We start from the raw sequence: 26,934 nt of genomic DNA, 5'->3' as shown, positions 1-26,934 counted from the left end.
TCTTCAAGGTCATGCTGACTATAAAAGGAAGGACAGTCTAGGTTTCACTTTCACTTTCTCTTTCTGTCTCTCTTCCTTCTAGTGTGGTGTTCTGTATACAGTGTTAAGGTTTAGACTTATAAGTTATTATAAGTTAAGTCTACAACAACTGGATTTCTTATGGACAGTGAATGTATTGGATTTGTGACCATGATGCTCATTTGCCTTCCGTAGCAGTAAAGCTCTGCTGGATGAAATATTAATTGCCCCTGGTCTATTTTTTTGGAATCCTGCAAAGTGTTTAAGTTTTTACTCTGCTAACTATAGGTCAGAATTCTGCTCTGGATCAATATTGAGTAGAATTTATTGACAGGTTATGGGCCCAGAAAGTTCTTTTGATGTGCTGATGGGTTCCTGAGGCTGAGAAGAGTGCTGAGGAGATCTGGTTGTGCAGTGCCAGAGTGTTTGCTGTGAATGAGCAAAGGAGTAGCTGCACCAAAATGCTGGAGGGTGAGGAGGACCTGGAGAGTCTCCGTGCCTGGGCAGCAGTGGTGAAGCAGTTGGAGTGGATGCCGGCCGTGGTGATTTATGAGCTGGGTAGCTATTGTGGAACAGCCTTGCAGTGCCGAGAAGCCGGAAGAGGCTTGATTCTGGAGATGGCTGTCAGTGGTTGGTGCAGATGCAGCATTGGGAGGTATGGCGAACCTAGAGGGGCTGGGAGCTGGCAGCGGTTTTACTGGTATGCAGGGGACGTTTATATTTGCCTACTAACAGTGGTAAAATAAGCTGTAGTCCTATCTTAAAGGAGTAGGTGATTGATTAGGCCTGGGAGACTGGAAAGTGTCTTAATGGTTTTATAGCAGGTCATTTGCTGAGCCATGTTTCCTTTGGGTGAGCACCCCACGTTGCAAACTCTTTTGGGGTAATAAATTAACTTGCAATAGTTTTGGAGTATAAACTGTAAAATGTGAAATATAAAGTGTTTCTAATTTGTTGTGAAATACATTGTGGAATTCTTAAACGTGGAATATCCTTCATCCTTCCCTTCTTTCTTGTTTTCTTTTTCTTTTTCCACCACTTCCATTTAATGGAAAGAAAGATCTGGAGGAATTATGAACATAAGTAGGAGAATATGGCTCTGGATTTGGCCATTTCCCAACACATCTCTCTGAGATTTGGTGAGATGATGGTGTGAAAGACACAAAGACCCATTGCCGAATCCCAAGAAGCTTGCTCAAACCATCTTCATTTTATTATTCTATAGAATATCCGATGCCTATCATGGTGGGCTCTAGCCTGCCCCTCTGCTTCATAATGCCTGCCCCCTGCCCCAGCTGCCCCTCTCAATCCTGCTCTCCAGAGGGCACAAGTAGATCGTAGTAGTCTTCGGAGCCAGGGTAGTACCCTGGTGGATCTGCGAACTGACTTCGAGGTGCCATCCGGGGCCCGGGCTGCTGCGGTCTGTACCTAGTCCTGCGGCCAGGCCTCCGGTTACCCCAAAAATAGTTCTCCCTCATCCAGGGAGGGAAGGAGGACCTCGTGGTCTGCACCTGGGGAGGAGGCCTCACACCCCACTGTGGGGGCCTCACCCAGGGAGGCCTGTGGGGTCTTGGCCTGGCCGCTGTAGGTAAAGTCCTGGGCTTGCGCGTTGTTGTGGCCTGGGTCTGTGCCAGCAGCGGGGTGTGTGTGGGAACTGAGAGCTGCAGCTTAGAGGTCCTTTGGATCCAGTCCAGATAGTACTGCGTGGAGATGAAGACGCTTGGCACCCTCGCTGTGCCGCAGTACACCGGTCCGAAACTGGCGACTCCAATCACCCAGTAGCGCTCAGACCTCTCTTCCCTGCACATCAGGGGGCCTCCGCTGTCACCCTGGGAGGGGGGAAAGAAGGTGGTGGAATGAGGTGCAGGCATGATGCTGTGGAGATCAAGGCAGAGGCAAATGGGGTAATGATACTAGGCTCAGCTATCCTGTCAGGGGCAGCACAGCACATCAATTTCACTTATTCCCCGTGGAGTACAGGGTCAAGTTTAAGGTTCTGGTTTTGACCTTTGAAGCCCTTTGTGGCCTAGGACCCACGCACCTATGGAACCACCTCTCCTGGTATGCCCCACGGAGGACCTTAAGGTCCACAAATGACAACACCTTGGAGGTCCCAAGTTGTAAGGTGGTTAGATTGCTCTCAACTAGGGCCAGGGCCTTTTCAGTACTGGCCCCAAGTTGGTGGAACGCTCTGCCACAAGAGACTAGGGCCCTGCGGGACTTGACATCTTTCATGCAAGACAGAGCTGTTCTGCCTGGCCTTTGGTTTGGACTCAGTCTGACCCTTATGTCTTCCCTCCCCTTACGGTTTTGATTTATGGGCTACTTTTAAAATGAGGCTGCTTTTTAAATTGCATTTTAACCTGTATTTTAAATTGGGTTGTTGTTGTTTTTCCCCCTATTATGTTTCCATTGTAATTTTACTGGTGTTAACCGCCCTGGGGAATAAATTATTATTATTATTATTATTATTATTATTATTATTATTATTATTATTAATTGCATCTAATTCCAGCCTTGCAGGGGGTTGGACTAGATGACCGCCCCGAGGTACCTTCCAACTCTACAATTCTAAACGTATACCCTGCTTCAGTGGCGTAGCGTGGGGGGTGCCAGGGGTGCCAGCCGCACCGGGCGCAACATCTGGGGGGGCGCGAGTCCAGAGGGAAGGGACAAGCAATCGAGGCTTGTTTGGGGTGGGGGGTCGTCGTCTCTGTTTGGCCGGCCCCCCTCGAGGAAGCGGGAACCTCTCCAAGGCGCAGCATGCCGTCGGTGGAGGGAAAAGAGCCGCGCAGCAGCAGCAGCAAAGCCCGGAGGGGGAGGAGGAGGAGGTGGAGGCGCCGCCTGCCGCAGGATCCGATCCGAGCCTGCTAATCGCTTGCTGGGAATTAAGTGGCTCAAAGAGGCAAAGGAAGAGGTGGAGCCGCTGGCCCGGCCGGGAGGAAGCTGGAGAGAGCAGCGCGCCTGGGCGCAGCGAGGTTGGGTAGGTGCGCCCTGGCTGGCTACCCGCCTCCCGGGCTCAGTGCCTCCATGACCCCTCCAGCGGCGATGGGAGAGATGGGGGGGGGGTCTGGAGCAGCCCCGGCTGGCCTGCTCCTGCTTCTCCCCCGCCTCCTTCCCGTTGCCTTGATCTCATCTGGATCAGGGACGAAACACACCCATCCTTTGCTACTCCTTGTCGGGTCACTGCTTCATTTCTCCAGGGAGAGAGAGAGGAGAGGAGAGGTGCCGGGGATTGCCAAGCGCGGGTGACGCAAAGGGCCTGCCCACACGCAGGCTGAGCTCCGCGTGGCGGGGGCGGAGGGAGGCGCTCTGCACATACTTAGGAGGCGCTCGCTAGTGGCGTAGCGTGGGGGGTGCAGGGGGGGCTGGCTGCACCGGGGGCAACATCTGGGGGTTAGGGTTAGGGGGCGCAAATTACTTGCCTTGCCCCGGGTGCTGACAACCCACCCTACGCCACTGCCCTGCTTGATTGTTCAACAGCAACCTCAAGGCGGTTCACGAGGAGAACAAAACAATAACGAGTAAAACCAACTCTTGAAAACATTCAGAAGATAAAACCAGCTACAAACTGAAAACGGATTGAAACATATACCAACATCCTACATTTAAAGTGTGTGACTCCCTCCCCCACAAGAATCGTGGGAACTGTAGTTTACTCCTCAAGGATATCTGATTCCAGGCACCCAAATTGCAGTTCCTCAAGATTCCTTTTTTTCCGGTGGCGGGGGGGGGGGGCGCAGCGGGAGTCCTGCACTTTGAATGTGCTTTGACCGTGTGGTGTGTAGACAGCCTCGGAGAGCAGCCTCAGCTCAGCTTGCCAAACATTGAAACTTGGTTGGCCACAAAAGAGCTCTAATGTGGAGCCATAGAGTGATACCCTTCATCAGGTGAGCACAAAATCCTAACCTTGGCTCATGACCGTGTTTCAGCCTACCCTGCAGATTGAAATGGTTCCTTCTTCATGTCCGGCACAGACGTTCTGTGTAGGAATCATCCTGCCCCACCGCATCCCACATTGGATTCTAGTGTAGATAGTCGTCGCCCCTTCTTGCATGATGTCAGGAGGGGTGGAATCTGTGAGCAGAAAGCAGCAGGGTGGGAATGGAGATAGACAGCTGGACGCCTGACCAGGGGGGGCTCTGCCCATGAATCCTAACTGGGGCAGGGGAAGGAGAGAGGAAAGGGGGAAACCCCTCAGAGCCATTCCCAGAAAGCAGAGGTGTGGACAAGCCTTAAGACCTGCCTAACGGCTAGCTGCTCTCAGTCACTGGACCAGCAGTGCTATTTTTCTAAAAACGAGGTGCCGGAACTCACCACAAACGGCTTCCCTGGTCTCTTATAATGGCAATGGCACCCACCTGAGAGGTGCTGGAATGGAGTTTCAGTGAGTTCTGGCTGAAAAAATCCCTGCTAACCATGTTTTGATTTCATAAATAGTTGGTGTTGGTGTTGACCTTTAAAGCCCTAAACGGCCTCAGCCCAGTATACCTGAAGGAGTGTCTCCACCCCCATCGTTTAGCCTGGACACTGAGGTCCAGCTCCAAGGGCCTTCTGGCAGAAGTGAGGTTACAGGGAACCAGGCAGAGGGCCTTCTCGGTGGTGGCGGCGCCCGCCCTGTGGAATGCCCTCCCACCAGATGTCAAAGGAATAAACAACTATCTGACTTTTAGAAGACACCTGAGGGCAGCCCTGTTCAGTTAACTTTTTTAATGAATGGTGTTTTAACGTTTTTTAATCTGTTGGAAGCCACAAAGAGTGGCTGGGGAAGCCCAGCCAGTTGGGTGGGGTGCAAATAATAATAATAATAATAATAAGAAGAAGAAGATATCCTGAGCCCAGTATATTATTAAAGCAGAATAATTACAGGCAAGAATGGGGGGAAACTCATTCATGCAAGAGAGAGGGGATGTGAAACAGGGATGGAACACCTTGAAAGAAAACCTCTCCTGCAAGTAAGGTACCTTGTGCAGCCCAACCAGAAGCGTTTATTCATTCAGAACTAGGTATATTATTTGCCACGGTCATTTCCATTTTATTTATTAACTTTCCTCCCACTGGAAGGGCTTGTCCACACTTCCACTCGTCCCCTGCCTAGAAAGCATGAGTCCAAGAGGTTTGTGCTCTCTAGGCATGAGTCCGAGTGGTTTTCGGCTTGCCCTGTTACTTTCCCCAGGGAAACCCACTCTTGACTGCTGAATAGGAGCAAACAACAATCTGTGGAGAACTCGATTGCAGGTTTTCCCTGGGGGGAAACAGCAGGATAAGCGGAAGTGCAGACAAGTCCTAAACCACCCTGGAAAATGCTGGCTGGCAGTGAAGATACAGGCGATGAATTTATTTCAAACAGTCCTGCTTTTCACAAGGTTGCTCTCACCTTTTGGCAGCAGGCCGCCCCAGCCGCTGACGTAGCAATGGCTGAGCGTCAAAACCTCCATTCTTTCGTCAGGCAGGCAGGCTGGCTGGATGTAGTCGCTGCAGTTGACGGGCTCGTCCATCTCCAGCAAGGCGATGTCTGCGAACACCACCTCTCCTTGATTCAGCTGGTTGTCGTACTTCTCATGTTTCACCAGCCTCTTAATGAAGCGCTGCTCAGCCTCAGGGCCCAGCTTCTTGATCCGGTTGGAGCCAAGAACAAGCTTGTACTGGTCTCTGCAGGTGGGACCAAGAACAGGGATATATGGTTCGTGGGAGGCTATAGGGGCGTTCTGAGGTTTGGGGGGGCACTCCCCGGGTGCCATTCCAAAGGGAGGGTGACTAAATGCCAACCCCCGATTGGCGGCACCACCCGGAACATGCACCATGCCCCTGGGTCATGTGCCATGCCCCCCATGGATGGTGCACCACACCCCTGGGTGGCATGCCACGCCCCTGGGTGGAGTTCCACACCCCCAGGATGCACGCCATGCCCCCCATGTGCAGCACGTCACGTCCCCTGGGACACACGCTGCTCTGGGTACCGGAGCAGGTTGCTTCGCCTCTGGAAGGCTGTTCTTGGATTCCCTGAATGTCAGAGAAAGGATGGAGAAAAAATCCGCCCTCCCTCTCTCATGAGGCTGGAACACCTGGATATCCAGTGAAGCTGGCCTCACCTCCAAAATGATATTGTAGAGCTGGAAAAGGTTCAGAAAAGGGCCACCAAAATTATCAGGGGTGTGGAGAGACTCGCCTATGAGGAAAGGCTTGGGACTTTTTAGTTTGGAGAAAATGTGGGTAAGAGGCGACGTGGTTGAAGCCTGAGAGGTTTTATTATTTATTTGATTCGACTTGATTTCATTTGTATATTGCCTTCATCACAAGGTCCCAGGGCGGTTCACAGGATAAAAATCCAAGGTTAAAACACAAGTAAATAGTCAAAACAAAAAATAACAAAACAATAACTCCGTTCCCACAAAAAAACTGTAGAATATTAATCAGCTTTATAAAACAAGAACAAAAAAGACAAATACAAAATACCAGTTAACACAGAACACTTAAGAACAATAAACAACACCCACCCAAGTTAAAATATCACCCCAATTAAAAGCACAATTTTAGCACAAGGGGGCTGGCCCACGTCCTGGGTCCTCGTTCCTGTGCCTGGCCGCTTTCCCTGGGAAAACCTGCTGTTTACATCTAAATTGGAGCAAACATGAATTCATAGAAAACTCAATTGACATTTGTTCTGATTCAGCGATGAACAGTGTGTTTTCCTGAGGAAAGCAGTGGGAGAAAGAAGAAGCCTCTCGGATCTCTGCCTACAGGTCTCAGGACAAATGGAATTGTGGGTGAGCCCTATATTCCTATGAACCAAAAGGGGGTGGATCGGCCCGAGTGCTCACAGTGATGCAGCTAGCTGCTCTGGCACCCAGAGCGGAGTGCACCCAGGGGGAGGGGCTAGCCACCCATGGGGGTGGGGCTGGCATCCCAGGGGGGTGAAGTGAGCATCCTGCGGGGTGTGCGTCCCGGGGGTGTGCTGCCCGCAACGAGCGTCCCAGGGTGGCGGTGTGACGATGTCACGCACCCTCAGGGATGACACCCAGGGTCTCCGCACCCACCTTGCTCTGCCTCTGAGTGCCCAGCCCTCTGAAGTTCCCAATGGGATGCTGGACCAACTGGACCTTAGTCCTGATCAGGTAGGGCAGTTCCTGGGCTGCAGACTCCACCATCCCAAGAGGACGGCTCTGTGTTCAGGTGAACTGCAGTTCCTCCAAGTATCACCTGGAAGGCAGAAGAAGGGACTCTGCTTCCTTGAGATGCCCCCAGGGTGCTGGGCTTGCAGATTCCACAACCCTCCCCAGGAACAACCTTCTGCTAAGCAGATGTTCCCTTCTGCTTACTTTGGTTTTGGGAAGCAGTGGACTGCACTGAGGACCCATTGGGGGCCAATGAGCGAACCTCCGCAGCTAGGAAAGTAGACGTTCCCTCGTACTTTTGTCTGGATGCTGACCATCCAGGGCCAGGTCCCTGGAAGAACATCGCTGCCGCCCATAATACGCATCAACTTATGGCTGCTTGCCATGGGTCGTCTTCCGCAGATGCCACTGAAAAAGATAGAGAGCGTCAACAGATCATGTGCATGACAGGGGTGGATTGTGCAGCTCTTTGAATATGGTGATCGCACATTTTACCTTTTTTACTGACACGGGCTCCTCATATGTCATCTGGTATTTTGCAGGTCTTTTATATAGTTCCACAAATTTTATTTTTGGAAGAAAAAAATTCTACTACTACTATTATTATTTTTTTTAAAAATCCACCCTTGTCAGTTTTATGTAATTCATGATAGTAACCTTGGGAGATCTGTTTGGATGCCATGGCTATAGGTGGTAATCAACAAGACTTGTCTCAGAGTACATCCACCAAAAGTAATGGACCTAACTTGTTTGTGTTCATTGCTTTCAATCGGTCTACTTCAGAGGATTGGCTGAAATGCCACTAAATTTCATGAGACCCTCAAGGCAAAATGGAAGGAGAGCAACCCTGGTAGATGGACAGGCAGACAGAAGACCACCTGGGGTCTTTTTCCAGGAAAAAAACTTCTTCCCTATTTTGTCTTTCCTTACAAAATGCCACCCATCAACCCAATGGCCTCTTACTCGCAATTGCTGACGGTTGCGTTATGGGTGGGCTGGAATGCAGCAAGGACCAGAACAGAGAGGAGCAACCATCTCATCCTTCGGGCAGCTCCCAAGGCTACAAGATCCACCACACCACCTTTCCTTAGAATTCATGACATCATAAAACACATGAATCCAGGTTCTGTCCAGAGAGCATGTGGGCAGCCTAACATCATCGCTGCTTTATGCTCCTCCTCCTCTCTTTCTTTGAGACAGACAAATGTTATTAATATTAACAGAAGCACCAGGGCAAGATGCCAAAACGAGGATAATAATAATAGTAACAACAATAATAATTTTATTATTTATACCCCACCCATCTGGCTGGGTGTCCCAAGCCACTCTGGGCAACTTACAGAATATATAAAACATAATAAAGCAGCAAACATTAAAAGCTTCCCAATACATGGCTGCCTTCAGATGTGTTCTAAAAGCTGTATAGATCTTTATCTCCTTGACATCTGAAGGGAGGGTACTCCATAGGAAGGGTGCCACCACCGAGAAGGCCCTCTGCCTGGTTACCTGGTTCCTGGACTCTGCTCTTTAGCCATGCTGGCACCCTCTTGGCCTGGGTGGTATTTTTTCGTCAAGTGCAATATACATTATTGTTGAGATCCGCTTATTGTGATTTTGAATAACCCCTAAGTGGTCTGCAGAGTTTTTGCCTTTCACCTTCCTTTCTACCAGCTCCCTCATTTTTGGGAAGTCCCTTTCTTTGAAGTCAAAGGTGACTACAATGAACTTACTTGGCAATTGTCCATTACATATATAAATTGAATTTGATAGCACTGTGGTCACTCTTCCCAATTAGTTCAGCAGCGCTTTCATCTCTAACCAGATCCTGGCTGTCACTTAAGATAAAGCCCAGAGTTTATGTTCTTCTGGTCAATTCCATTACTAACTGTTCTAAGACAGTCATTTAGCGTATCTATAAATGTTAGCTCTTTGCCGTGTTTAGAAGAAATATGCAACCAGTCTACAACATCTCCTCTTTGATTGCATTCTCCATCTCAAGATCACTGTATATACAGTATCTGAGAGACCTTTGTATCTTGAGGAGATTAGAAACGATGCTCAGAAACTGCCATTGAAATTCTACTCAGTATTGATCCAGAGCAGATTCCAATGTATAGTTAGCAGAGTAACAACTTTAACACATTGCAGTATTTAAAAAATAAAATAAAATAGACCAGAGGCAATTGTATTTCATCCAGAAGAGCTTTACTGCTACTGAAGGCAAATGAGCATAATGGTCACAAATCCAATACAATCAGGATTGGCACTGTCCATAAGAAATCCAGTTGCAGCAGACTTGACCTAAACTTATAATATCTTAGAATTGTTAGGATTCTTGCTCTGTGCTTGCAGTCATGGAATTGTTTTCTATCACATGATGGTGTATGTCTTCATTCCATATAGTGGGAAGTGACGGGGACAGGATGTTTTTGCTTCTGTGTTCCGTGTGGGGCCATTGTCCTTTGTTCTTTTTGTTTGCTGCCTGATGAGAAAGAGGAAGGAACTGAGTCAGAACACTCCGAGTGTATTATATGTACAGTGGTGCCTCGCAAGACGAAAAGAATCCGTTCCGCGAGTCTCTTCGTCTTGCGGTTTTTTCGTCTTGCAAAGCAAGCCCATTAGCGGCTTAGCAGATTAGCCCTATTAGTGGTTTAGCGGGCTTAGCGGATCAGCTGATAAGCGGCTTAGCGGCTTAGCGGATCAGCTGTTAAGTGGCTTAGCGGATCAGCAGATAAGCGGCTTAGCGGATCAGCTGTTAAGCGGCTTAGTGGCTTAGGATCAGCTTATAAGCGGCTTAGCGGCTTGGGAAAAAGGGGGGGGGGAGGAAAAAAACCCCGCAGGAACTCGCAAGACATTTTCGTCTTCTGAAGCAAGCCCATAGGAAATTCGTTTTGCAAAGCACCTCCAAAACGGAAAACCCTTTCGTCTAGCGAGTTTTCCGCCTTGCGAGGCATTCGTCTTGCGGGGCACCACTGTACAGTAAATAAAGTAGCTTAGCCAAAATGCTGTGCTACTGAGTCTGTTATGTGAACTGCTAGCACTCTGCAGGATCCTAAGCGTGCCGATGCCTCTTGCTATCAGTCACTGTGACATTCGGGCTGAAGAAAGCTTTTGAAGCTCCCGACTGACTGACCAGGAGGGAGAGAACATTCCAGTCGGGCATGTGTCTCTGCCAGGGTCCAACACACAAGTAGGACGATCCTAACAAAAATAAGTCTAAACCCTTAACACTAAGTATGTTATGTACAGAACACCACATAAGGGAAAGAGAAAGTGAAACCCATGCTCCTTCTGGCCTTATTATCATAGTCAGCATAACCTTGACTGAAAGAGATAACAGGACCAGTTTAAATCAGCTGTACTCAGCTTCTCTGAAGGAATAACCCAAAAATCAAGAACCTTCTGCTTGTTTCTTTCACACAGAGAAGCTTCCAGAACTTCCTTGAATTAAGTAGTATAGCAAAGATCTGTACACATCGGATCAATACTTTCCGCTCTGCAAAATGCAAACTGACAAAGCCAGCCCAGAAATTTCCTGTCTGGCACAGCCCTGCAGCTTGTGCTTTAATCCATATCCCAGTTAATCAAAATCTTAGACTTTGTTCATTCCTAGGGTTTGGAGGGGGTGTGTCCCTAAACCTTGTCAGACAAACAGACGGCACTGCTACCAACCAATATCGTTTTAGAAATATTACCTTAGGCAGGGGAGATGGCATTTTAACCATAACAACATCAATTCTGCCTAGAAAATCCTGCATTCCTGGATATTTTTTGTCTCCAAAAACATGACTGGGGGCTCATGCGCATTTCCACTTCCCTGCCACTTTCTGATGGGAAAACTTCCTCAACCACAACAAACGGCAGTTGGGTTTCTGCAGATTTAGCACTAAAGAGTAGGTTTTCTGGGAGAAAGCGGCGGGACAAAGGCAAAGCTACTTGGACCTGTGCCTGGAAAACATTGGACAAGTTGGGAAACTGCCCAAGCCTGTGCTTTCGAGCAAGTGGAAGAAGCATGGACGAGCCCAGAGACTTATTCTAAGGACAACAGGGTCAGAATGTTGGGGTGAAGAGGCAATGAAACAACTCGCAACCAACAACATAAAGAAAACTCGCATGCTTGTACTTAGGCTTGACCAGCCTCGTGCTCTCCAGCAGCTTAGGACTACAAATCCCATGAGTCTCAGCTGGGAAGGCTGTGTCAATTGACGCTGATGGGAGCAGCAACCCAAAGCAACCGGAGAGAGCCAGATTAGCCAACGCTGCTGTAACTAAAGCAGGAGTGGGAAATCTCAGGCAGGGGGCCAAATGGGGTTCTCCAAGCCTTACTCACTGGCCCTCACTTGCTCCCAGCCACACCTGGTCTCCATAGACCATGCTCCATGTCAGCCCTGCTTCCCAACATCCTTGGTGCTTTCACCTGGATGGAAGGTATCCTTGGACTCTGATAATGAACCTCACTTGACTGGTAGATGGGGCTGGGGTGTAGAACCCAAGGCAAGCTTTAGAATTGTTGCTCCACCAACTTTTGCCCTGGCCCCGCCCACCATGGGCAAGATTATTTGGAAGGGAATGTGGTCACTCCGGATAAAGAAGGTTCCCCACCCACCGACCCCTGAACTAATGTCGAAACCCATCCTAACTTCCTCTCTCCACAATTGGCCATTGAGTTTGCAGGCTCTGTAGACAGCTGCCTTCTGCTATGGATATTTTGAATTTTTCTGGGATTGTTGCATTGACGCCATTGCGATATTTTGTTAACGACCTTGGGATTTCTAAGGGAGGGTGGTGTAAAAATGTTTTAGTAAAATAAATGCTGCTAAGCCATGCTCCCTGCCTCCATACACAAATTGCCTCCATGTACAAATACACACAACTTAGATGAAGTTCTCCTTGTGACTTCCAGTTAGTTCTTGGCTTTCTGCCCAGGTTTCCCTGATGCCACAAATCATCCTCTCTCTTCCCTAACCCTGTATTGCAAGGGTTGGACTAGATGGTCCTTCGGGTACCTTCTGGCTTGACAATTCTTTGATTCCAGCTGTCCATTGCCGTTTCCTTCACTTTCTCTTCCTGCTCACCAAGTAGTGAGTTTCACACCGGCTTCTTCTGTTCTTGCACCTTTGCCAAAGCCAGCTGTGTGATGTCAGGACCTGGGCACACCTGGTTTGTGACGTCATGGATTCCAGGAAAACATGGTGGAGGAAGCAGTGCCCGGAGCTGGCAGAAGGATGAGCTGGTGGCTTCTCCTCATTCTGGCCCTGGCTGATTTCTGGCCCACCCATGCTGGAGACCCTACCTGCAAGTAAGCGCCAAAATGGACCAATGTAGCAAGGAGATAGCACAGAGGCATCACCCTCTGGATGTGGCCTCCATGGCAATGAAAGCACAACTGAGCCCAAGTGGCCTTTTCCTCCCCAATCTATATCCCCTGCGGTCCACTCAGTGTCCTGACATCTACTAAGGAAAGTCAAACCCTATTCTTGGAGAGGGAACAAGCACTTGGCATCTTTTGCCTTTGACAGAAACGTTTTCAAATTCCTGGCATTTAGATCAACTGTGAGTTGCCCAGGTCACTAGGCAAAGTGAAATCTCCCACAGGTTTATTCTAGACTAAACAGGTATATTATACAATCATAAAACTGTGGAGTTGGAAAGGACCCCAAATGGTGTAGCATGGGGGGGGGGGGCAGGCGCAGGGGCAGCTGCCCCGGATGCAAAATTTGTTAAGGGCACAACATTTCAACACTTGGTGATGCTTCAATACAGCTATGTGCTTTTGTCACTGGGCTCAGTTGAAAATGGCTTCTCCATGTGAAGCAGGAAGCGATCTCTCCAGATGACAGAATTACTCTTTTTATCTCTGCGGCTGTGATCTTCTGGGTGACATGGACACCTTACAGTTGTATGCACATGTGCACTCTGTCTGTTTCCTGCCCACCCCACCCCCTCTGTGTGGCCCCGGGTGATGGCAACCCATGCTATGCCACTGATCTAATCCAAGCCCTTGCAATGTAGGAACCACAGCTAAAGAATTCCGGGCAGAGGCTATCCGACCTCTGTTTGCAAAGGAAGGAGAGTCCACCACCTTCTGAGCTTATCAGGTCTACTCTTGAGCAGCTCTCAAGAAAGCTCTTGCTAGTGTATAGTCAGAATCGTCTTTCTTGCAGTTTGAATCCATTGGTTCGGATCCTCCCCTTTGGAGCAACAGAAAATAAGCTTGCTCTGTCTTCCATGTGGCGCTAAGCACCATGGTTTGCTGGCATTGCATTTTAAAAGAACACAGGTCACTCAGCAACTATCTATTGGGCATCAAAACAAACAGGTACCACATAGTATGAAAACCATAAGAAAGGGAGTAAATTCCTTGAGGGATGGAGCCTCCAAACTCCTTTTGGTTCTACAGCGGCAGCAATACATGTGCGGCTGAAAACTAATGGAAATGTTCCTTTCCAGGGGAGCCTGTGGAAGACGTCCGCTGGCGGTCAGTCAGTACTTGAGGAAGGCCATGAGTGGCACTGACGTCCTGCCAGGAACATGGCCCTGGCAAGTCAGCTTCCAGTACCCAAGCCAAGCTGGGCACTGGGTCCATTTCTGCGGAGGTTCGCTCATCAGCTCTCGCTGGGTCCTCAGTGCAGCCCACTGCTTGAAGATCAAGACGTAAGCCAAAGGAGCAGCTGCTCCTCGGGTAGGAGAGCATGGCAGGGTCTACAAAGCAGGCAGCCTGGGGGCATCTCATGGAAGCAGAGTCCCATCTTCTGCCTCTGCCCAACATAGAGCATGAAGGTCTCTTTAGTTGTGATGGGTGAAAGCCACTGCTAGATCAGTCCTTGGGGGATCTGTCTCAGTTTTGACATTCTGAAAGCAAGCATTTTGTCTTTAGGGCTGCTAAAAGTGCAGTCCAACCAGGAAGAGTCCTCTCTCCTCCTGCAGCTTCCAGCAAATGGTTTTCAGAAGGATTGCAGCCACCAACCGTGGAGGCAGAGCAGAGCCATCATGTGCTTTAAATGTATGGCATTTATGCAGCCCTTAGAGTGACCCAGGAGATGACCTTGCCAGACAATGAGCTGGTTCCTTCTACCCTTTTACAAACCCCTCCCTGTCCCCTTTCTAGCCCCTTTAATCCGATGCCCCTTCCCACCTGGGTCACAAAAGATGTGAAAAAGGGTCCCTGGCCAGACAGCTGGACCAAACTCCTTGGCTCTGACTTGCTTCTCTGCTTTATTCCTCCATCAGCTGAGCTGTGTCAGGGTTGGGGCTCTAGGCCTTTCCACAGGAGCATCCAGACCTCTTTGGGTAACCTTTGTGTGGTCCAAGAACCTTGTCCCACCAGCAACGAACCTATTCTTCCCTTCCAGATTGAGAAAAGTCTTTAAGGTGGTGGTTGGCATTACCAAGCTCTCACAGCCTGGTCCCGATGCCCAGCAGCGCCGGATAAAGAGGGTGGTGGACTACAAACTCTATGAGGACGACGAGTCACCTCGCTACAGCCTCTCCGTGGTGGAGCTGGTGGAGCCGGTCCGCTGCAGCGACTACGTCCAGCCGGCCTGTTTGCCTGACGACAGCGTGGTACTTTCGATGCTCACTCATTGCTATATCAGTGGCTGGGGCGACATGGGTGAGGAAAGTGAGAGCCCCAGGACCTTCCCACGAAAGCAGCCCCCTGTGAGGACTGACCCCACCCTGGAAGATCAGAGTGCAAATATGTCCCATGCCTTCAATGCCAAGTGTAACAGACACACAAGAATCGCAACAACGGTTGTGAACAAATGTCTGGTCACAGAAGGTGGTGGACTCTCCTTCCTTGCCGAGGCTGGGTGGCCTTCTATTCCCGCATTGCAGGGGGTTGGACTAGATGACCCAGGACCCTTCCAATTCTAGGATTGGAATGCCCATTTCCTTGTTTAAGGAGCTGTGTTCAAATCCCAAAGTCTTACCATCCTCCACCCAGCCCATGACAGGAAAACACCATATAACAAGACCATATGTCCCTTCACGTATTTGGGGAAAACACTGCTGCTCATGAGAGGAGCTTCTGCTATCTTCTCTTCCCTCCTTGCTGCCTTGCTTGCACTGAGAAGGCCCTGGCCCTGGTGGAAGATAGCCTGACTTCCTTAGGGCCCGGGACCTCTAAACTATGGTTATTCATGGACCTTAAGGTCCTCTGCGGGGCAGACCAGGAGAGGCGGTCCCGTAAATATGCAGATGACCAAAAATAGCTTTAGCATGTATAATGAAACAAGAATCCAATGTCTCTATTCAGACCAGGTCTCTCCATAGTTTTCAGTTTAGTAATAACTTGTAATTCAGCAACTTCTCTTTCAAGTCTATTTCTGAAATTCTTTTGTAATAAGACAGCTGCTTTGAGATCCTGTACTGAATGTCCTGGGAAATTGAAGTGTTCTCCTACTGGCTTCTCTGTCTTGTGATTCCTGATGTCAGATTTATGTCCATTTATCATTTGGCGTAGGGTTTGGCCTGTTTGTCCAAGATAGAGAGCTGAAGGGCACTGCTGGCACTTGATGGCAGACACAATGTTAGAAGATGAGCAATTAAATAAGCCTAAAATGGTATATTTGATGTTGTTGGGTCCAGTGATGGTGTTGTCTGGATGTCTGTGGCAGCAAAGTTGGCATTTGGGTCAGTGGCGTAGCGTGGGGGGTGCAGGGGGGGCCAGCCGCACTGGGCGCAACATCTGGGGGTTAGGGTTAGGGGGCGCAAATCCATGGGTTAGGGGGCGCAAATTACTTGCCTTGCCCCAGGTGCTGACAACCCACGCTACGCCACTGATTTGGGTTTATTGCAGGCTCTGGTACCAGTGTCCATGTTAAGTCTGGTTGCTGTATTGTTGTGGGCGAGGAGTTGTTTAAGATTGGGTGGCTGTCTGTAGGCAATAAAAGGTCTTCCTCCCAGACAATGACAGTTCTCTTTCTCAAGCTCTGGGAGGAAGACCTTATACTCAGAAAAATCTTAGTTGGTCTCTAAGGACAAAAAAAAAATATTTATTTCAGCCGTGTCAGACCAACATGGCTACCTACCTGAATTTATTTACTGCTTAGGTTTATATCCCAAGTTTTCTACAAGGAGCTCAAGGTGGCAAACATAGGTCTCCACCCCTTTTCATCATCAGGACCAGCCCTGTTAGGTAGGTTAGCCTGAGAGTGAGAGACAGCAAAATAAATATTGTTGCATAATCCTCAGGCTATCTCTGAGGGCTTGGAGGGCAGTCATCTCAACAGCTGCCTTTGCTACGTGGCATTGATTGAAGGATCATAAATCAACATTCTCCGTAAATATCTCTCATTTAACTCCTGGATGCAACTGAACGCTTCTTCCTGCCTTCCACTCACAGAGCATAAAATATCTGGCATCCTGCAAGAATCAAAGGTGAAACTCCTTTCCCTACAAACCTGCGGCAGCAAGAGTTGGTGGAAGCGGAAGGTGGCTGATGAGATCCTGTGTGCTGGATACGAGGAAGAAGGAGGCAACAGCCCCTGTGAGGTAGGCAAGGGCCAAAGCCTTCCAGGGCTACTGCTGGAGAGGAGAAGGGAGAACTGGATTTGCTGCCCCCTGAGGAGGCTACAGCTTGCACCTCTGAGCGCTGACTTTGCACACTGGCTGAGCTGAGCAGGCATGGTGCAAGTGCGATACAGAGCCAGGCAGACTGCAATCGTGCAGCCTCCAAAATCCCAGTGATGAAAACCAGGAGATGCAAGCCCAACCTTCCTCTCCCCATCAAATGTCCCCCTTGCAGGGGCAGATTCATGCGTGCCCCACAACACTGTTAACGGAAAAATCCGAGGGCTCTCTTGGACAAAACAAAGACACCAACCAGGATAACTTGGAGCAAAACAGCAGCCTGTAGGCTTGGCCTTTATTGAACTGTTGCAACAGGGTATTTCCTTCACTTGCAAGAGAGAGGAAAAGACCCAGAACAATGGGCTGCAAGACCTTATAAAAACTTTTGAAATTCCCCTCCTCTAGGTCAAGCCCACCCCCAGAAACATCATGCATACATTTCAGAAAGGGTTGACATCATGCATACATTACAGAAAGGAGGGGTTGAGGGAGGAGTTGTGGTGGTAACCTGAGTGTCCAGTCACCTGGCTTTCCCCCTGCCCATGTGTACTTTCCAGGTGACAAAGGGGAGTTTGCAGTTTCCTGCCCCCAGAGGGAAGATCTGATCATTGTCCTTTGTTTCAGTCTGTTCTGAATCCACTACCATATGCAAGTTCTTTGTCATTTTGATTGTCTTCTGTCTGGGATTATCAAGGCTGACATAGCAACTGGGCAGGGCTCCTGTGGATGTGCTGGTATGGTGAAGGGATTATGGCCGACCAGAACAAAGCCACCCCCTCACTTTGATAGTCTTTGTCATATGGAGTAAAATAAAAATGGAAAAGTGCAAATCCGATGTATGGTTGATTTTCTATGAATTTATAACAGAAATGGGACGTATGTAGTGTGTGAGTGAGTGTGTGTGAAGTTTGTGCAAACAGAATGATTGGGGTGGGGGGGTTCCTGCTACAGTTCCCCCCTTCGGAGATAAGATTGCAAAGGTGGCTACTTTGCAATCCTTTTCTCCGCACAATTTAAGGTGGTAAATAATAACCTGGTATTCTCCGTCCCAGATGTGTGTGTCCATGTGAACCTGAAAGGGACTTGGATATCATGCTACTTTAAGGATATTTGCATGGAAATATAATGGTGTAACAGTGCACTGCTCAGTTACTTGCGGTATTCTAGCACCTTGGAAGAAATATTTTCTCAATAGTGATCTATGCTTTACATTTAGGCAGGAAGGTCCACTAATGACTGAAAAGTGCAGTTTGCTTCCCCCCCACCCATTTGTGTGTTCTCAGGTGTCAAGGTAGCTTTTCTGTGGTCTCATATCGGCATGGTGTCGCAGTAGTGGCAATCCCTGGTGAATCCACTTAGGGCTTTCATATTTATCATGTAGCCTGGCACCCACCACAGTTGGCACAGGTTTCGGACACGTCCTGAGAGAAATGTCTTTGCCTTGGCCAAAATCCATGGGATTTTTATTATTATTACAGGCTCTGGTCTTGCAGTCATGGGAGTTGCTCACTTGCACTTTAAGGATCAAAGAGCTAATTGCAGCCTGGATACACTTGCCCAATTCAAATTGAGTCCAATTTGAATTTATGTGCCCATGGTTCTCAACCTTTCAAACCAGTCTGTTAAAGGAAAACCGTTCTTAAAAGGGCACTTTGTCCAAATAAGTCAATTTAACTCTATAAGGGATCATTCCTGCTAAACCAAAGCATGTGCACCTTCATGTATCTTATAAGCTTCTCCTTGGTAAAGCAAGTTTTTTTTGCACATTTTGAAATGGATAGGGAAAGTTGGCAGAGTGCCAGGTGGGACAATGAAATGTGGTTATCTAAACATTGGACTACACAATAGTGTGAGCTATCAGAAAGTATAAAATGCATGAGAATTGGTGTGCAAGCAATAAGACATTAAACATAAAAATAATTACACACAAAATAGCCCCCCCCCCCTTGTGGGAATAACACACTGTCAGACACATTTCAACATTCCTACATAATAACACTTAAAACAAAACAAACTAATTAAATATCAGTTGCATATCTTGACACAATTGTGATCTTTTACGCATGTATCTTTTGAATCCTGGAGCACAGAGGCTTGAGGTTCAAGTGAAAAGATGTCCTTGCAAGTCAACTCCACCCCCCTTTGTCAGGCCCACTCCCCTGGCAGTCTATATCCTTTGAAAGAGATAGCTGTGGGCACTTGAAAACTCTGGTGTCTTGTGATGAGGGAAGAACTGAGTTGAGGGGTTGTTGCTGCTTTTCATCATTGCACATCTGTATAGGTGATATCCTGTAAGGGGCAGGGTTTTGGGGCTTAAAGACAGTTAGAAAAGGGAGGGGGCAAAAGGCAAAAAGGATGTCCTCCAGTTTCCATGGGAAGCTGCAAATAATAACAATCTTAGCACATTAAGCATTTTATTAATTTCAATATTATTGTCACATTTCCGCATAATTACTGTTATTATCTGCTAAGTTTGTTTGCTTTCCTTCACTTAGTTTTTGTTGTTGTTGTTCTTTTCATATTATAAAATAAAAATTACTCCACATGTATAGAAAGAGAACTGGAACTGTAAAAAAATACAAAGGTTAAAAAATACAAAAGGAAGCAAAAAATTAGATTACCAGTCAGATGAAAACAAACTTGACACAAAGACATCAGATTTAGAAAAGAATTATTATTAAATATATTATCAAAACCACGCAGATTACTACTAGACTGGAAAAAAATGGGAAAACCATGGGGGGAAAGCTTTAAATTCACCATGTGCTATCTGATAAAAGAACTTCATGGAACATGCGATGAACATGTCCCCAAAGTAGAACACACAGACACAAAATTACCTATGAGGAACCAAAAATAAATAAATGCTAAGACACGCAATTAATAGAAACTTGAAGTAACCTGAAGTAACCTGTTTTGGCATTTTAACATCCCAAATGATGTGACAACAACAACTGTAATGTTAATAGCGGAATACTGGGAAATGAGTTAATACCAAGAAAAATGAATGGCAATTTAAAGTTGTGCAGGTACCTTGCACTAGCCAAAATGACAGAATTAATAAGAAATGCTCAGGCCGAAGGTAAACAAGTACCATTCCACAAACAATGTTTGGTTGTGTTTCGATTAACTTCATAGACATCATGGAGAAACGGATTAAATAAATGAAAACAGATTATTTGTAACTTTAAAAAGAAGTGTCAAGGCCACAAAGAGATTGAAGTTACTAATATAGCAGGGATTCAGACTTGTTTCACAGAACAGAAAGAAAGTTGCTGTGGGAGGAAAAAGGGACAAACACTTTGTTATCGGGGTTCACATATCCTGTTAAAAGGGAAAATTATTTCATGTGAGAAGCTTGTCAGGAAATGCTGTTCCTAAAATTCCCATTGAGGGGGGAATGCTTTGATATTTACCTGTGAAAAGAATTTGGCATGTTAAGATTTGGAACTTGGAAAGCTCTTGACTTTTGATGGGCTAGTTGTTGTTTTGTTTTGTTTTGTTTTTTAGCCTTTTGTCTTAAGTAGCCCTGGAGCAAAGACAGATTAAGGGTGATTTACCTCAATGGTTCCAAGTTTTCTTTTCTTTTCTTTTCTTTTCTTTTTTTTTTTTTTTTTTTTTGGAAGAAACCTCCTCTCCCCCCTTACAGTTCCCCCCTTCCTCTCTCTCTCTTCTTTAGCTGATCTAGCCTCTGTGCATGTGCAGAGTTCATGTCTCAGCAAACCTTTTATACTATTGAAAATGTTGCATCCTTTGGCTAAATTACCATTTGAATAAGGGAAAGGAAGGGTAAGGAGTAGATTTTGAAAACAGGGTTTGATTTTAAACAAAACAGAGAAACTCAGCAATTTAAGTATTCACCAAAGCTAGCAATTTCAGCCCAAGCAAACTGAGACTGCTTCCTTTATGTACAGGAAAGGGCTAATATCCCTCTGGCCATTCACGGAACAATCAACCGCTCTCTTATTTATGAGTAAAAAATGGCCAGAGTTAGAATTCATAGGAGTTTTTATTTTATTTTTTAACATTCTCAGCCATTTCAGCCTTACCATTTGCAGACAAAAAAATATTATTATTATTATTAATATTATTATTTCCTGCCCTTTATTTACAGGAATGGTCAAGGCTAATTCTACTTGATTATTCATTTGTATGTGCTTAAACTTTGAGTAGACTTTTAAGTCTGATTTTTAAATAGTAGACAAAATGATAAACACTGTAATCACTCAAATGCTTGATATTACCAGTTGGGCTTCACCTCTCACCTTTTAAAACTAAAGAGCAAAGCTAGGCTGAATTTCAACTCCATTTCCACACCAGAATTTAAGAATTACCCTCCAATGCTTGCAGACACATGGTCTTCCACACAGCCACAAATTGGGAGAGTTGAAAGGGACCCTGGGGTCATCTAGTCCCACCCTCCAAAATATAGGGTTCACAGCAAGATTTCGCAGCAAGATTTGTACTACCAAAGAGGCATACACATTTAAGTACAGATTTACAGCTGGGAAAGGAAACATCTATACTCCTGAGAGGATCTCTTATAAAGCACAGTTAAAGCAGCCCTAGATTTGATTTTTTTTTTTAAAGGGAATACACAAGTGTTGCCCCCTCTCCTCTTTGCAGTTTCCTTTAAAGGAAGCTTACTCGGGAGTAAATTTACCTAGCACAGAAGTAAGAAGGGAGAAAACAACTGAAAGAGGCAGAGTGAAACAAGGGGGAGGGGGGGCATTTTCTAACAAAGGAGGCCATGAAGTCTTATAGAGACTGATATCAGGAGCCTTACAATAACTCTTCTGTCCAACCAAATCAAAGTTAAAACTGGACTCAAATATATTTTCTTAGAATGAACACCATACTTTTATAGGCATACGCTTAATGAAATACATACACTGCATTTTAGCTAGAGAGAGCAGTTGTGCTCAACTAGGCTTTTGCAGCAGAAACATTAGGTTAACTTCTCCTTCTCACAAACTCAAAAGTTACAACAAACATCATTTGCCATTAGACTTAGAATCACCCTCCTCACTTAAAACTAGAAGAAACAGGTGGGGTAATCCCCCTTTCAGAACACAAGTAGCACGTATACAGGATTTCACCACTTGGGAGGGAAACTCTCTTTTAGAGCCTCTCTCAAATAACAAACATTTGTACACTCCATTCACCATTTTGTTTTGTTTAAGATCAATAAGGCGCAACATGGCTTCCTTAGATTTAGAATTTTGAAGCAAGCTTGCAATTTAAAACTATGTGCATTTAAGAACAGCCTGTGGATGCCAAGGCCAATGTAAATACAAACCCTTGAAATATTTCTAAATCTTTGAGTACATCTCTTATTCATTTATTTTATTTTATTTTATTTTATTATATATATATTTTTTTAAGAGAAACTAAAATCTCTAATGCGTGGGCTCTCAGGCTGGGCTGTTATTATATCTACTGCCTTCTGAGCACCATTAAGTTTACAGTTTCATGTTCCAGCTGTAGGCTACAGTTTAACAACACAAACTTAACCATTTTTGCCCCTTTATTTTATTTCTATTTTTTCTCTAATTGGAGATGACAAGCTGGAGGGGCATATTAGAGTCCTCTCTGGGGCAAAAAGGCTTCATGGAAGCTTTGTTGCCAGGAGGAGTCCAACTAGGGTGTTTAGTGAGCCCCCATTCTCTCATATGTTATTATTGGGCTTTTTTTTTTTTTTCGTTAACAAAGTACGCTAAAGACAGAAAGAGTGGAAACACACACACTAGGGAGGAAAGGGGGGGCAATGGGGAAGAAAGGGGGAACAGATAAAAGATCCTTTCAGTACTCAAAGTACCCTTGACTAACACAATTCCTACTTATCTATAAACCACGAATTAAATTCTGGAAATCTCAAACCTGAACCTGAAACAAAACCACGGGTCTCTCAGCCCAGAAACTCAAACCACGGGTCTCTCAGCCCAGAAACTCAAACCACGGGTCTCTCTGCCCGGAATTCCTTTACCTCAGCGCTGTTCACAAGACTATTCCTAGTGTGGGGCCCCACTTCGTGAACCGCCCCTTCTACCCTCCACGACAGCCTCCTGCCTAGCCTTTGAGACTAAGTTTGGGCTCCCTACTGGACGCCTGCGCTGTGCAGTGCCAGATCGGGGGTCCGAGAAAACAAAGTTTTGAAAGGGGAGCAAACGACCTTGCGTTCTCACATACCCAGGTCATCCCTAACAAAGGTCGCCAGGCAGGAGGGGAAGGTTCATTTGTATAGTTAGGGTAGGTGGAGAGTAAGAGAATACTTGAAAGACTCCCCTGGACGACTCCGAGAGAGGGATGTCAGAGAAACAGTAAAAGAGCCACGCTTTCCCGGACTCAATTCCAAGACGGAAAACGGGGGAGAAAAGAGATAGAGAGATTAAGACGTTCCTGGACGACCCCGGGGGGAACGTCAGAAAACAGCAAAAGGTACCACAATTTCCCCGGTCACACACCGCGTAAGAAATTGAGGGGAGAGAAAGAGAAAGGTTTTGGCGTACCTAGACGACTCCGAGAGGCAAGCGCCATACAGTAAAGTTCCGCGATCTCCCTGGCCACTTTCCGAAGGGGAGAATCGGGCTAGAAAAGGGTAAAGTTAGAGCGCACCCGGCCGACTCCGAGGGGCTACGCCAGAAATGAAAGAAGGAAAGTCTGGCTGTCGTGGGGTCGTTACTTTCCACCCCCCTCCCAACGTGTTTTACTTCAAACCATACTCACGTTCGAAGTTGTCCCCCGCAGATCCCGGGATCCTTTTCCCTTAGCCGGCTTTGACCTCGCCTTTGCTCCCCTGGTTGAGCTTTTGGTGACGATTGATTACCGCCCGCAAAGAGGAGGCAGGGAGAGGAAGAAGGATCTCTGGGCTAAGGTTGCCCAGTGGCGCCCGATCCCTTCTATCTCCCCTCTCACCTTTACAGGAGAACCAAGTGTCCCATCTGGGGTGCCAACTGTTAACGGAAAAATCCGAGGGCTCTCTTGGACAAAACAAAGACACCAACCAGGATAACTTGGAGCAAAACAGCAGCCTGTAGGCTTGGCCTTTATTGAACTGTTGCAACAGGGTATTTCCTTCACTTGCAAGAGAGAGGAAAAGACCCAGAACAATGGGCTGCAAGACCTTATAAAAACTTTTGAAATTCCCCTCCTCTAGGTCAAGCCCACCCCCAGAAACATCATGCATACATTTCAGAAAGGGTTGACATCATGCATACATTACAGAAAGGAGGGGTTGAGGGAGGAGTTGTGGTGGTAACCTGAGTGTCCAGTCACCTGGCTTTCCCCCTGCCCATGTGTACTTTCCAGGTGACAAAGGGGAGTTTGCAGTTTCCTGCCCCCAGAGGGAAGATCTGATCATTGTCCTTTGTTTCAGTCTGTTCTGAATCCACTACCATATGCAAGTTCTTTGTCATTTTGATTGTCTTCTGTCTGGGATTATCAAGGCTGACATAGCAACTGGGCAGGGCTCCTGTGGATGTGCTGGTATGGTGAAGGGATTATGGCCGACCAGAACAAAGCCACCCCCTCACTTTGATAGTCTTTGTCATATGGAGTAAAATAAAAATGGAAAAGTGCAAATCCGATGTATGGTTGATTTTCTATGAATTTATAACAGAAATGGGACGTATGTAGTGTGTGAGTGAGTGTGTGTGAAGTTTGTGCAAACAGAATGATTGGGGTGGGGGGGTTCCTGCTACAACACAAACTCACACCCCTCCTGTTACGGAAAAATCTAGGTGCAAGGCTGCTCAGTCCCCCAGCTCATCGGGCAGAGCCCGTGGGTCGCTGCAGAATAAAGGAAGGAGTTCAGCCACCAACCGGAGCAAATAGCTGTAGACCAAAGTTTATTGCGCAACAGGTTCAAGGAGGAATTTTGAACCCCGAGGATGGGGTGACGAGGACTTTTAAAAGTTTCCCACCCTATCCCAGAATACAGTTCATACAGCATCATTGCTACATCACTGACATGTCACAAAACGGGAGAGGTAGACAGGGGTTACACTAGTTTAGCCTTGCCAAACATGTCCAGACAAGTCCTTGGTACAAGATTAGCATAAGGGCAAGACCCAGGTATAAGATTAGCATAGGGAAACACCTCTGAAGGCCCACCACCCAAAGTACAATAGAACTACCTTTGCATGTCTGGCCCCTTGGCAAGTCTGGTGATGGGATTTGGCTTTCCGTGGCCAACAATCAACTCAGCAAATTGTCACCTCTGGGAACTTCCTGGAGTCCTTTTTCAAGGGGAAAATAGCTTTGGAATGGAGGAAACTGGCAAAGGAGTTGATTTTATATTATTTTTAAAGGTAGGTAGCTTCCCTGAGCTGTCAAGCTGAAAAGATACATTCAGGCATAATATTTGTAACATTTAACATCTTGCAGGATGCCAGATATTTTAAAGATGTGCCCACCCCCGTAATTTCCGTAACACCGCCCAATCCAGACCACCACCCACAAGCCCATTTTCTTCATTCCCCTCTGCACCCGACTTTGCAGGACTGCTTGCCATCCCCCATGCCAAGTCCCCTTTGTCAATGCCACCAATCTGCCCACCCCATCCCTCCCCTTTCCCAGCTGCTGAGGACCCCATTCAGCTCCAGCCCCACCTTCCTCCTTCACTCTTCATCTCCCCCATCTTCCTCTCTAGTGAATGCTCCAGCCACCACCCACCTCCCTCCCTTCCAAATCACCCAATGCCCCGCTTGAGCCGCCCGCCTCCCTCTCAGGAAGGTCATAGCTCAGCAGGAAAGCAAGCAACTGCCTTGCATGCAGGTCCCAGGATCAGGCCCTGCTGGCATCTCCAGATCTAGCTGGGAGAGAGCCCTGCCTGGAATCCTGGAGAGCCACTGTTGCCAGTCAGTGTCGAGAACATTCCGCTGGATGGAACGAATGATCTGACCCAGCATTTTTCCATATTCCTAGTCCATCTTCTACAGACCCACAGCTCTCTACTGAGCTATGCTGAGGAACCAGCAGCTGGGTTTCGGTGGCGCTCTCCTTCTCCAAAAGTGACCGTTTGCTCCTTAGTGCTTCCTTTCCCCTGAATGCCCATCTGCCCACCTGCTGACCGCCTCCCGCCATCCTTTGTTCTCCCCACACACAGACCGACGTTGGTGCCCCGCTCATGTGCCGGGAAGCAAGGTCCGAGCGCTACTGGGTGATTGGCGTCGCCAGCTTGGGGGCGCCCATCTGCGACCAGGCAAAGCGGCCGGGCATCTACATCTCCACGCAGCACTACCTCCACTGGATTGAAAGGACCACCCGGGAGAGTCTCTCTGCGCCCAGCCGCCAACCACTCCTGGCACAGAGCCAGGCATCAGATGCAACCACACCCAGACCAAAGCAGGACCGTAGGGCTTTGCCCATGCCCACTGGCAGGCCTTGGCCCAGGCCCACAAGACTGCACACAGCTCTCTGCACCAGGCCCACCCAGCAGAGTCCTCCAACACCACCTGTGAGACACACAAGGTGGCACCCCAAGAAGGGAAGGCCCCCAGGCCAGGCCAGGCCTAGTGCCAAGCCAAACCGGGGGGCATCACCTCCAGGCTATGGGGATTTTTACAGCTGGGATCAGGGGTACATTAACCCCAGGCCTCAAGCACAGCCACCAGTTCTGCTGCCAGGGCAGCTGCCGCCATGAGGGGAGCATGGCATAAAGTTGAAGCAGCCAAGACACCATTGATATGTATAATGTACCTATGAAGATATGTGAATGAAGGCAAATTGATGAGACTTTTTGGAATTTGGGAAGTGGGCACCAATGGGTTTTGTGCCATCGCTGGACCCAATAGGTTTTGTGCTGTTGCCGGACCCAGATTTGTTGAAAAAAGACCCAATCCAAGACCATTCTTTTCTGTTTGTTCTTTGTGTCCCCTTTCTTTGAGCGGTTTAAAATATCTGATGCAATTGTAGCAAGGTTTCTCTTTCAACTTTTTTTGCAACCCTTGGCGTCTATACGCAGTTAGGGGGTGTAACATTTAAATCTCCCGGTCTGTGATCTAAGAAAACCATCCATCTACGCATGTCTCTTCCTGGAAGCCAAGGTTCCCATACAGCACAAATGTAAGAAGGGCTGCTGTTATGTAGTGAGTTCTGAGTATATATCAGCTGCTGTTCCCCCCAGTGCTAGTCCTACTCAGCTACTGAAATTAATGGGCCTAAGTCACGTTGGCACTGGGCAACAGAATCATAGAGCGGTAGAATTGGAAGGGATCCCCAGGGGTCA

General features: G+C 47.4%; 2 protein-coding genes across 4 annotated transcripts; one reads left to right on the top strand and one right to left on the bottom strand.

The window, feature by feature from the left end:
* Nucleotides 1-1,209: 1,209 nt before the first annotated feature.
* LOC310686932 (acrosin-like) lies at nucleotides 1,210-12,151 on the bottom strand. Of its 3 annotated transcripts, none has more exons than XM_083461480.1 (5): nucleotides 12,005-12,151; nucleotides 7,338-7,541; nucleotides 5,396-5,670; nucleotides 3,956-4,095; nucleotides 1,210-1,847 (listed from the first exon to the last, which is right to left on the bottom strand). In XM_083461480.1, exons 2-5 carry the CDS (start codon nucleotides 7,517-7,519, stop codon nucleotides 1,323-1,325), a joined length of 1,122 nt encoding a protein of 373 aa, XP_083317606.1. In that variant the 5' UTR covers nucleotides 7,520-7,541; nucleotides 12,005-12,151; the 3' UTR covers nucleotides 1,210-1,322. The 3 variants fall into 3 exon arrangements, with proteins under 3 accessions (XP_083317606.1, XP_083317605.1, XP_083317607.1); XM_083461479.1 differs by lacking the exon at nucleotides 12,005-12,151 and adding an exon at nucleotides 8,097-8,244; XM_083461481.1 differs by lacking the exon at nucleotides 12,005-12,151 and adding an exon at nucleotides 7,629-7,691.
* A 126-nt stretch (nucleotides 12,152-12,277) lies between these two features.
* LOC310686930 (acrosin-like) lies at nucleotides 12,278-26,557 on the top strand. Its single transcript, XM_083461477.1, has 5 exons — nucleotides 12,278-12,432; nucleotides 13,584-13,787; nucleotides 14,486-14,745; nucleotides 16,480-16,628; nucleotides 25,813-26,557. Exons 1-5 carry the CDS (start codon nucleotides 12,323-12,325, stop codon nucleotides 26,347-26,349), a joined length of 1,260 nt encoding a protein of 419 aa, XP_083317603.1. The 5' UTR covers nucleotides 12,278-12,322; the 3' UTR covers nucleotides 26,350-26,557.
* Nucleotides 26,558-26,934: the final 377 nt, after the last annotated feature.

This window comes from Podarcis liolepis (assembly GCF_965112155.1).
Source record: "Podarcis liolepis genome assembly, chromosome: 10".
Lineage (NCBI taxonomy): Eukaryota > Metazoa > Chordata > Lepidosauria > Squamata > Lacertidae > Podarcis > Podarcis liolepis.
The sequence above is the reverse complement of the archived record's forward strand: the minus strand, read 5'-3'. Positions and strand labels throughout refer to the sequence as shown.